The sequence below is a fragment of the Babylonia areolata genome, chromosome 22 (assembly GCF_041734735.1).
Source record: "Babylonia areolata isolate BAREFJ2019XMU chromosome 22, ASM4173473v1, whole genome shotgun sequence".
Taxonomy (NCBI): Eukaryota; Metazoa; Mollusca; class Gastropoda; order Neogastropoda; family Buccinidae; genus Babylonia; species Babylonia areolata.
This window is the reverse complement of record NC_134897.1, coordinates 37302632-37315131: the sequence shown is the minus strand read 5'-3', so window position 1 is coordinate 37315131 and position 12500 is coordinate 37302632. Positions and strand designations below refer to the sequence as shown.

At 36.4% G+C, this 12500-nt stretch overlaps 2 protein-coding genes across 2 annotated transcripts in view; one reads left to right on the top strand and one right to left on the bottom strand.

Moving 5' to 3' along the window:
* The window catches only part of LOC143296951 (uncharacterized), a 30141-nt gene extending 27317 nt beyond the window's left edge, over positions 1-2824 (top strand). The window contains exon 6 of the mRNA XM_076608998.1: positions 1462-2824. Coding sequence (XP_076465113.1) covers positions 1462-1560 — 99 coding nt within the window. The 3' untranslated portion in view covers positions 1561-2824. The remainder of the gene's footprint in view (positions 1-1461) is intronic.
* A 6722-nt stretch (positions 2825-9546) lies between these two features.
* The window catches only part of LOC143297177 (RIIa domain-containing protein 1-like), a 6963-nt gene continuing 4009 nt past the window's right edge, over positions 9547-12500 (bottom strand). Inside the window, exon 4 of the mRNA XM_076609371.1 lies at positions 9547-10737. Within this exon, the coding sequence (XP_076465486.1) occupies positions 10640-10737 (98 nt within the window). The 3' untranslated portion in view covers positions 9547-10639. The remainder of the gene's footprint in view (positions 10738-12500) is intronic.

Genomic DNA, 12500 nt, shown 5'->3' with positions numbered 1-12500 from the left:
ATGGTTGCGAAAATGTCAATACAACAAAAAGATAATCTGACAATAAATTGTTTCAGTTAAATGTATTTCAGTGGTTCCTGTTCTCTGTACGTACATTCGTTGTAACCCAGGATTCCACCTACAAACCACTGACAATGTTTATCAGTAGTAGTAGTTCCTTTTCTATATAGATTCGTTATAACCAGGATACCGCACTACAAACCCCTGACGTTTGCTGATAATGAACGCTTGGTCTCAGAGAGACCAAAAAAAAAAAAGGCTGCATGCTCAGCTGGAGAGGGAGAACAAAGAAGAATAAGTACCTAGACATCTTGAGGAACAGCAATTAATAGGAGAAAAATTCAGTTGAATAAAGTTTGGGCAATCCTAAAAAAAAAAAAAAAAAAAAAACCAAACGAACAAACAAACAAACAAAAAAAAAAAAAAGAAAAAAAAAAAAAAAAAGATGAAAACTGGAAGAGAAAAGTAGGTACAGCACCACTTCTAGACCAGAAAAAAAATGTGTTCTGGTGAACCCAAAACACACAATTTCTATTCCAGAGTTTTAAAAAGAATATTGAAAACAGAAGCCCCATAATCAAACACAACGCAGCAAAAGAAAAGAGTGCATTTATTGCGTGTAAGCTAAAATGTGCCGATGGGCGATTCATACAAAAGTGTTCCATGAACAACTTAAGTCCAGAGACGAAAAAGTAGAAAATATATAGAACAAGTACTGACAATTGAAAGGACAAGGAAGACAGTGGGAATTCTGAACACACACACACACACACACACACACACACACACACATATATATATATATATATATATATAATTTCCAGAAGGCAGCATCACTGAAGAAGCCCATACTTTAATTGTATCCCTATATATAGGAATAAGAAGAAACAAACAAACCAAACAAACAACAAACCAACCAACCTGAAAGATGATAATTATTTTTTTCTCAGAACATTTGTTTCTGTTACAGAGCATAGCTCCCAATGTGTGCTGACTGTCTCCCCACATTTTGGATTAACAGTTTCAGTTTCAGTATCAGTAGCTCAAGGAAGCGTCACTGCGTTCGGACAAATCCATATACGCTACACCACATCTGCCAAGCAGATGCCTGACCAGCGGCGTAGCCCAACGCACTTAGTCAGGCCTTGGAAAAAAAAAGGTGAATAAATAATAGATAGGATTAAGAAGAAGAACAACAACAACAGCAACAACAACAACAAAAAGCAACTGCAGAGGCACTTTTTGAATTATTATTATTATTAGAAGCTGGTGTCACAGAGAATGGGCATTATAGAAACATCACCAATTTTTTTATAGTGTCATAAGTTCGTGTCACGGTGAATGATATATTACAACCTCACCAACTTACACACTGGTATCACAGAGATAATGACATTATACATATAATTATAACCTGAAAGATGATTTTTTTTTTCTCAAAGCTTCTGTTTCTGTTTTCAGAGCACCGTTCCCAACGTGACTGGCCATTTCATCATCCACCCAGACTGGGTTTCGGAGAGGCAGAGCCTGCGTCGATCTCAATCCCTGCTCTCTTTTTGAGAAGTCTTGCTGCTTTCTCTCGATCTCCGCCACCGCTACCCAACACACTACAATAACTTTAGGACTGTTTTAAACCTGTGGAGTTCTGTTCCATCTTGCATTATATGCTTTGTTGAAAACCACATAGCCATGTATATTATAAAATTATATATATATTTTTAAATTTCTTTTAGTTTTCGGTATGCGCCCATTTTGTTCATGTGTCATACTTTAGTTTTACACTAAATGTGGTAGTGGTAATGAACTGATTGGTAGATAAAAGGAAAAATAAAAAAGAAGAAGAAAGAAAAGATACTCAAACTGCAGCATACTGTGAGTTACAGAGTAAGAGATGTGGTGTTTCAGTATTTTGTATTTCAGATCCTGCTGCAGAGGCACTTTTTGAATTATTATTATTATTATAAGAAGCTGGTGTCACAGAGAATGGGCATTATATAACACCACCATTAAAAAATTTTTTTTTTAATAAGTGTCATAAGTTGGTGTCACGGTGAATAATATATAACCTCACCAACTTACACGTTGGTATCACAGAGATAATGACATTATACATATCTCACACTCTTCTTGCTCGTTGTTTTGTTTTTGTTTTTTCATACCACATTGTTAAAATTCCGTCCAATCACAGAGGAAAGTCGTCATATGTAATTATAGCATGATCTTAAAGTAAAAAAAAATAATGGTGGAACATCGAAAGGGCTAAATTTTGCGTAAAAAAAAGTGTTTTGTCCAGGGGTGGTATACCATCAGAACATTCATCCACAGAGAGAGAAAAAAAAAGTACCTTCGGTACCAGTCTGGACAAACTGCCTTTTCATCCCCCTTCCCCTCCTATTTATTCTTCACAAAAATGACATGTAAGATTTACACCTCTTTTTGTTGGTTTCTTTATAAACCAGTTTAGTAGTTGTCACCTCAGATGTCCTTGATGTGTCTGAAAATTAATGTGCATTCATGAGGTCACACGCAGTGATATTTATCTTGAAGTACCCTTTCTGGACGACCCTTGACATCAGAGCACCACACACTGTGTAAAGTGTTACATAACATTCCTCGTCTGATTATTGGAAGTTGGTTTTCCGTCCCATGCAATGTGTCTCCTTTCATAATTATTAATGTCTTTCTTTCTTTCTCTGTATACTTTCTTTCCTTCTTTCCATCTCTCATTCTGTTTTCTCTGTAATTCTGTCTTACTTGTAATATCTCTTTGTTTTTAAGTTGTAGCTTTCACTTCCGTGATTTTTTTTTTTTTCATAGAAAATTGCTTCAGTGTTGTATAATTTTCTTTATTTTCATGTACAATCCCAAGGCATTGCAGGAATGGGAATTTTAGTTCTCATGTTACACTTTTTGTTGTTGTTGTTTGTTTTTTGTTTTGTTTTATTCACTCCCCCCCCCCCCCCCCCCCATTCTTTTATTTGGTTTGCCTGTTGCCCTCTTTTGACTTTTAAACCCGTTGATTGCAGTTCATTTTTGTTATGAAAAATGTTTTGTTATTATTATTATTATTCATTATTGTTATAATGGAGTATTTATCCGTTGACATAGTACCGAATACAGTATTAACGCTTGCTTGACCAGTATTGCATGTACACACGTGTGCGTTGTTGTGTTTCTTTTCACTTTACATTGCTTTGGATAGTATACATGTATAGCCTGTCACTGATGTTCAGTACATTTCAGCCAGTTGTGCATAATTTTTTTTATAGCTGTTTCATCATTTTTGGTTCTACGTGTTCTGTAGTAATCTTTGTTTACCTTTTGTTAGTCTTTCTAGTATCTACTTGAGTGTTGTGAGAGATGTTTGCCTAGTTTTGAGTGAGAAAGAAATTTCTGAACGGAAATTAAGCGACTCTTTTCTTTCCCAGGGTCTGCATCTAATTTATTCTTTCCACAGTAAAATGAAATGAAGAAAATAACATGTGAATGTTTTGGGTTTTTGTTTCCTTCACTGAGTGAGTCGCTATTCAATGGTGATGATGGTGATTATGCAGTGGTGTCATGGGCCTGTATATTCATAGCACAAGGAGAGCATTTTGGCCCGCCTTTCTGTGCTGAACCCTAGACACAGTGTGGATGTGAGAGTTTGTGTGAAAACCACACGTTTATGTGCATGGTGTGCGTGTGTGTGCTTGAATGTGTACGCCCATGTGTGTGTGTGTGTGTGTTGTGTGTGTGTGTGTGCAGGAACATTTGCATGTGAGCTCCCACACATTCATTTCTCCCTCCCTCTCTCACTTGCACACACACACACACACACACAAGCACACACACACGCACACACACATACACAACATCAACAAAACATGTTGAAACTGACAGTGTTTTAAAGTATATATTTTGGATACTCAAATTTTAAATATTACGCATGCACATTTCTCACTAAGTTCAAATAATAACCCTTAAAAAATTTAAGTGCAAGGAATATATATATATATATATATATATATATATATACATATTCCTTGCACTGAAATTTTTTAAGGGTTATTATTTGAACTTATATATATATATATATATATATATATATATATATTCCTTGCACTGAAATTTTTTAAGGGTTATTATTTGAACTCAGTGAGCACTTAAAATTACTTAACTCTCCTTTGCTTCAGTCATATGTATCATCCAGTAACATACACCCCATTTAACAAAATATCTACCAACATGTATTGCTCAGTACGTGATGCAATATCACATGCACTGCCTATTTTACTGAGCATTTCAAGTTTAGTTATCCAGTTGTTAGTAAACTGGGTTTTTTGTTTTTGTGTATTTTGTTAGTGTTATTATTATTATTATTAAGGTAATCAATATAATATCACATGCATTGATCCTGTGAATAATTGTGTTTGAAGACTGGTACAGTTTATGGCTGATTCCAAGTTCAGATCAACATGATGTATTATTTGTAAGCATTTGATTTAAACAAATCTTTTGACTGGAGTTACATAAGCACATATATCACATTCCTGGCAGAGCCATCACCACACCACCTTCCAACTGAGGAGCGAGACCACAGCCGCTGATCAAACAACTTGACTGTAATCCATTCATCCCTGGAGAATTTACAACCTTGGCAGGCTTCCATGCCAAACTGATGGTAAAAAAAACAAACCCAAAACACAACAACAACCAAAACTGCTAAAAATACACTGGAAATTAACCAATAATGAGGCCAGGAGATGAAATGATTAACAAATTAGTAAAGAGTGGTAACTCTCTCCATTACACAAGGTACACAACTTCAAGTCAAACTACACAACAATTGGAAAGACCATAGAAGTTAGTTCCCTTACCTACAATCCAATCCAATTCATTACAATGCATCTTGTATTCACCCGTTTGGAAAAAAAAAAAGAAAAAAAAAAGTGCATCCATTGGCTAGTCCCTCATCCAACACAATCAATATTTCAACCCATAGTGCACTCTCTCTCTCTCTCTCTCTCTCTCTCTCACACACACACACACACACACCAGTTAAGTTTGCAGTTTATGCACCTGTTGGAACTTGAAAACTATTTTAATGAGGTGAATTTTGACACCAGAGCAATACTTGGGCACAGAGCTCCATAAGTAAATTAAGGGTGATAAGCTAACAGGTCATTGAACTAAACCTGAATAATAATGTATTATATATATAATATATACTGGCAAAGTGACACAAAGCTAACAGCTTACAGTGTGTTAAAAAAAAAAAAAATCTGCCACTCAACTAATTTGACTGATAGCCGATATACTGTACACAAAGACAGTAACATTTAACACAATCACCTGGTTTTTGAAACATGAAGAAAAGAACCCCCCCCCCCCCCCCCCCCCCCCCCCCAAAAAAAAAAAAAATCTGGAAAAAGAAAAGAAGAAAAAAGAAGAGGAATTTCTAAAGAGATCATTCTTTAGTTCATGGCTAAAAAAAAAAGTTAACTTATTATTTATCATAATGAAAACATTAGTCTTGACTAACTGTGATCACTAAGAGATTGTAACCGTTTCTGTAAAGTTTTAATCCAAATCTTAATTACCCCTTCAGAAAAAAAACCCCAAAACATCCATCACATACATGGTTCCCTTCCTTCCTACCAGCTTATTCTCTGTCATTCAAACACATGCACACACAGACACTAACAGTACACACATGCATGCAAGCAGACACACATACACCAAAAACACACACTGATAATACATAGACCATAGAGTTTAACAAATACACCTACAGACCTATATGGAGACACGCTCTCCCCTGGTAGAGCTACCTGAATTTCACATTATAGCAATCTGTTGTGGCAAAAAGGAAATTTTCTTCCTAAAATTACGTTTAAGTAACATACTTACCATGACCCACTAGTGCAGACTCTGGCAGGGGTCCGATTCCTCTCCTATGCGAAGAAAACGAAAGTAGCTACGACCGATAACCTCCCGAAGTAGGTTACCTCCCCTGTGCATCCCTGACTAGCGTCTTCTTTCATGATACTGATGCTCAGTGAGCTCTTGCCAAGAGTCAAATGTTAAATGATGGGGCATAATTGTAGGTCAGGACAGTCAGTCTTTTATTCTCTTTCTCACCATGCCCAACAGTTTTTTTCCCCGTCATAATGTGCATGGGTATACTTTGTGCAGCATACAGTTTTACAATACATTTTTTTTTTTTTTTTTTTTAATTAAACAGAATATTTATGTTCTGTGTGATTACTAAACAGTATCAGTATGTAAGTACACAAATAATAAATGAATTATATGCATGGGTAACTGTAAATACATAGTGAATGAATATGTAAATACATAGTGAATGAATATGTAAGTGGAAAAAATGATAAATAAATTATATACATTAATGAATACAAAAATAAACCGTAAACATATATATATATATATATCATTTAAAAAAAAATAATTTTTTATTAAAGAGGTGGAAGGGGAGACTACACACTGCAGGGGAGGTTACACGCTGCAGTATGCCATACCAAGAAGAAATCTGCTGTGCCAAAAAAATAAATAAATAAATAAATATGAGGAACTGAACAAAAATAGCATTCCAATAGAATGCAACACAATCCACAACCACAGAAAGTACACCTCATCAAACAACGCATACAGAACAACGCAATGATTTCTTATCAGTCCCATGTCTTGTCTATCACTGAGTCTGCGACAAGGACTGTCAAAATAAGACAAAAACCAATATGTATGCAACACCTAACATCTTCACAATGCACATAAACACAAAGGAAATATAACCAAAGTGATGGTCTACCATTTAAACAGAAATTTGAGTATAAATAGGCCTAATTATTTTACTTCTGAACTAATCTAACCAAAGTGATGATCTTCCATTTAAACATCAATTTCTGCATAAATAAGCATAATCATTTTACTTAATTAAGAACTAATATAACCAAAGTGATGATCTACCATTTAAACAGAAATCTCAGCATAAATAGGTCTAACCACTTTACTTAAGAACTAATATAACCAAAGTGATGATCCACTATCTAAACAGAAATTCATGCATAAATAGGCCTAATTATCTTACTTAATTAAGAACCTAATTCCACAAGACACCCCTCCCCCCACACCCCACAACCCAAATGCTGTTCACATTCCTTAAAACCAGTCACAAAAAAGACTTAAATTACAAATGTTTCTTCATATATTATTATGTATGATTTGCAAGCTGTAGTATTTTTACTCCATATTGACCCATATATCTTTGTAAATGAATGCAGCTGGTATGTGGTTAAAACTGAACTTTCGTTTGGTCCTGTAAGATGCGGAATTAACAGCCGCAAGAAATACCACAGGCGATACACACACACACACACACACACACACACACACACGCACACACACACACACAAATTCAACATCATCTTGCCCTGCACAATTTGAAACATACTGTGCACACCTGCAGCTAGCTGTTCACACAATCAATAACTTGAACAGATGATTGTTGAAGATGCAGTGCTAGTGCTAAAAATGAAACTGCTGCCAGCCAAATGTCACACGAGTTATTTCCAGACTGATGCTGACGACACGACACTACACTACAACCGCTGTCATCAGTAATTTTGGACCAAGTGACCCTGCCTTTGTCTTTTGTGGTGAGTATAGTGACTGACATTTGATACTCATTACTTTTGGTCCAGCTTATTACACAGGGCCATAATTATCAGAACTGGGATTTCTCTGGGGTTTGAACCGTCTAGGACCCGGGGGGAAAACTGATCGATCTGCACATATGTCTGTCATATGTTTTGCATGGATTCTGGGCCTGGTTCATGCTGGTTCAGGTTTCTTATGAGTTAAGAGTCAAGTCAATGAATTTGTGCATGTGTGTGTGTGTGCGTGTGTGTATGTGCTTTACATTATGATGTGGGTAGGTGATTTCCATTTTCTCAACTTTGCTATGCTCAGTTACAAAAAAAACAATTCAGATAACGAGAGAAGAAGAAAGCAAAGCTCTTTACATAATAATTCACACTCCTGCTCACATCGAGTTTTTATGTGTGTGATGTACGTGATTGCATGTGCCTGCGTGTGAATGCATGTGTGTGTGTGTGTGTGTGTGTGTGTGTGTGTACTTTGATTTCCGTTCTCTTTACTTTGCTATGCTCAGTTACCGATGGATCCTTCAGTCTGGTATACCTTTATGTTTTTCTTAAATCACTTTTTTTTTTCTTCAATGTCATGGTGAAAACACTGTCATCAGATAACAACAGTGATGCAATGTTAAAACAAACAGTAAGCTTCCATAATGTTTGTCAGGTATACCTGTTTTGGTGATGGAAAAAAAAAAGTCATTTATTATCATTATTTCTTTTCCACCACCAGGTATTGCGGCTCAAGCAGTAAAACAGCCTGCATACTGCTAAATGCAAAGTATGAAATTGGTGAACATAAAAAAAACACAAAAAAAAAAACACTAAAAAAAACAGACATACAAAATGGTTAGAATATTCGCAAAGAAATCTCTCACTGATCATGATGAGAACAAAATTAGAAGTCAATAAATATGCAGCATATCAAGTTCAGGTACTTGGACAGAAAAAAAAAAAAAAAAATTCTTTATCATAAATATTTGACCAAAAAGCACAGGGAGGAAGAGAAAAGTTGGGTGACAGGCTACAAGTAGCTGGGCGAGGTATGGGGAATGTATTTCAAAAGTAAATCAGGACATGGGGGGAAAAAAACCAAAACCAAAAAACCAAACTTAAAAACAAATAAACAACCAACTAACCAAAAGAGCGGCAGTGTGTCTTGTTTATGTGATTCTCCCATCACCCCCCCACCCTCACTCCCCTTCCCCCTCCCCCGTTGTTAATTTGTAAAGCAGGGCTGTTGCAGTGAGATCATTTTCCTTGATATAACACTTGGTTAGAACCCACATTTCATCCACACAATCTTTCCATCCGTGTGTGTGTGTGTGTGTTGTGTGTGTGTGTGTATTGTGTGTGTGTGTGTTGTGTCTGTGTGTTGTGTGTGCTGTGTGTGTGTGTTGTGTCTGTGTGTGTGTGTTGTGTCTGTGTGTGTGTGTGTGTGTGTGTTGTGTCTGTGTGTGTGTGTGTGTGTGTGTGTGTGTGTGTAAAAACAGAAAGCAAATGCAGTTTCGTACAAGCTGACTGTCAATGTAACTTGACAAGAGAAAGAGAAAGAAATGAGGACAGAGGTGAGAGAGAGATAGCGAGAGAGAGAGAGACCGAGACAGACACACAGAGTGTGTGAGAGGGACAGGAGAGAGAGAGAGAGAGAAGGAGAGAGAGAGGAAGAGAGAGAGGAAGAGAGAGAGAGGGGGAGAGGAAGAGAGAGAGAGAGAGAGAGAGAGAGAGGAAGAGAGAGAGAGAGAGAGAGAGAGAGAGAGAGAGAGAGAGAGAGAGAGAGAGAGAGAGAGAATGAGCAAAAAAAGAAGAGAGAAATTAATGTCTAATCAAGTATTTAAAAACGCATCATTCAACTGCTCATACAGAGAAATCCAACACTTTTATATTTCCAAAAAAAACAACACCATATTTACTCTTCATGATAAAAGTCCTGAAACACAAGCGCTTTTTTTTTTTTCTTCTCCGCTGACTTTCATTGAGCAGATCTATTCTTAGAGTGAATATAAGTGAGTGGTCAAGATGATAAAAAAAAGAAAAAAAAAACAAAAAAAAAAGAAAAAAAAAGACAGATGTTGATGGATGACTAAGGGAATAATTCAATCACAATCTTCCGTTGAGAATGATGTGCTAAAACACACCAACAAAACAAAAAGTCTGCAACATCACACACACAATACAACAACAACAACAAAAAAAACCCACATAAAACCGCAGATAAACTAAACATGCAGTCATTTTGTTAAATGCAAAAAAGAAAAAAAAAAGTTAAATGATACAGATACAATAAAATGAACATTCTTAAAATACAATATTTATTTGGGTACCTTTAAAAAAACACCAAAAACAAAGTACTGTCTGTTGTCAATCAATACAAAAAAAAAAAAAAAAAAAAAAAAAAAAAAAATTGTAATGTCTGTTTTTCTCAATCGTTACAAAGAAAATAAAATCAAAGAGGGCAAGTAGAGATGGGAATCTGAAAGAGAGAAAGAAAGAAAGAAAGAAAGAAAGGAACAGGGAAAAGGGAAGAGATGGAAATGGGAGAGAGAGGAAAACAAAAAACCACACACAGGAATCCGGATGAAAAATACAGTGGCATTGCCTCACAGTGCAATTCAGCAGAAGCACATACAACAGACTGTTTCTGACAAATAAATCTCTCAAGTCACAGACTTGGTCAACAACACAACAGGTTGTTTCTAACAAAAATGATGTCATGGACAAGGGGGGACAATCACAAGCACACAGAGAGAGAGAGAGAGAGAGAGAGAGAGAGAACGAGAGAGAGAGAGAGAGAGCTAGAGGTGATGATGCCATGAGCACGAACACAGCTACACACACACATACCCACACACACCCACACACATATAATCCACAGAGAAAGTTGCAGAGTGATGACAAGGAACACAGACACACACAGAGTCTGAAGGTTGGCAGCAGCAGCAGCAGCAGCACCGCTACCGCCACCACCACCAGTAACCACTCTCTTAAATTTTCTGCAGCATCTGGTTCTGTTTCATGACAGTCTGCCTGTCCTCCAGCTGTTTCTGCACTTTGCTAGGGAGGTCTGGCTTGGTGAAGTACTCTGGAAACACACGCAAGCACAAGTACTGTCTGTCTGTCATCACACAAATTTGTCTTCATTGAGGTGAATTTCCTTCGACGTGAACCCCCCCCCCCCACTCCCCCCTCCCCCCCACCAACCCCCCTCCCCGAAATTTGCATGCTAAGAATTCATGTGAAATTTTGCATGTGAAAAAAAAAACCAACAAAAAAAACGAGAGAGGCAAGGCCTTCAAGACTCACTTGTGATACACTTGGAAAAAAAAAAAAAAAAAAAAATCCATGCTTTTTATGTATTGAGTATACTTTCAAAATGTAATGTCTAAGATGAGAAAGATCAGTTTAAAGCAAATTAAGTCCCCTAGCATTAATTACAGAGTAATTTCCCTTCTTTACTATCTGCACCAAAACGTTTGCAAAATAAATAAAACTTCCATGCTTAGCAAAAGAAGTTCCTGTTTGAACAGAAAATGATAATAATGACTGCTCTTGTTGTTGGGTCAGAATATCAGATCAAAGTGCCAAGTTTAGAGAATACAAAAAATATAAATATAACAGTATATGCAGTTTGCATATAATTAGGCTTCATTTTTTAATTTTTGTTTGTGCCTATCCCAGAGGTGCAATATTGTTTTAAACAAGATGACTGGAAAGAAATGAATTTTTCCTATTTTTATGCCTAATTTGGTGTCAACTGACAAAGTATTTGCAGAGAAAATGTCAATGTTAAAGTTTACCACGGACACACACACACACACACACACAGACAACCAAACACCGGGTTAAAACATAGACTCACTTTGTTTACACAAGTGAGTCAAAAAAGCAAAACAAACAAACAAACAAAAAAGCCATTCATCCACAGACACAAAACTGACCCACCAGTTTTGGCCACCATGCCACAATGCAATCAAAGCAAGCAACCTGTGTTGAAAATGAGAGAATTTTTCAAAGCAGTCCTGTTGCCATGGAAGGAAGAAGAAGTAAAGAAGGGATGTGAAGCAATTAAAATGGCGAAAAAAAAACTGAATTCGGGTCAACAACATTTTGAAGAAAAAGTTCAGACCATCAACAGAGCGCTCACAATTATTAAGGAGCTAGATCAAAGAGTTTGGTTTTTGATGGAAATCTCTTCAAGAAAGACTTGTGGCTGACAAGGGAGCCGTGTGCTTAGGAGATGGACCTGACAGAGGAGGGTGGGGGGGGGGATCTCATCCGAGAAGAGATCTGCCTAATAAGATTTGCATGTGAAAGTAAAAAAAAAAAAAAAAGTTTTGGTCCCTAGTCATGATGAAAGAAACGTTTCACAGTGAAGTATGTGCGAAAATTTGGTTCTATGAATTTACGCAATGACAGGTGCAGTAGAGGCAGGTTTGTTTTTCTTTCAGTGCAAAGTTCGCAAGTGAATTTCACTTCAGTATATATATATATATATATATATATATATATACTGAATTTCACTTTGCTGGAGACATAGTTCGGTGAAGTACTGTGCAATATTTACATGGCACTTAGCAGGGTCTGTGATCACACAAATGTCAGTCATTTGTCTTTATAAACAGTGCCATCTGTTATGAATCAGCATTGTTTTCATCATCTGACATGAGAAGAATTTATTACAAAATAATAATTTCATCATACGGTGTCTCTTATTTGGAAATAGCGCTTCTTAGTTTTTCTTCAAAATACCCGTTATAATTTCTTTTACCGGAAATAGCGCTTTTCAGTTTTTCTTTGAAATACACGTTATAATTTCCTTTACTGTTTTATAACTGGATTAAGCTC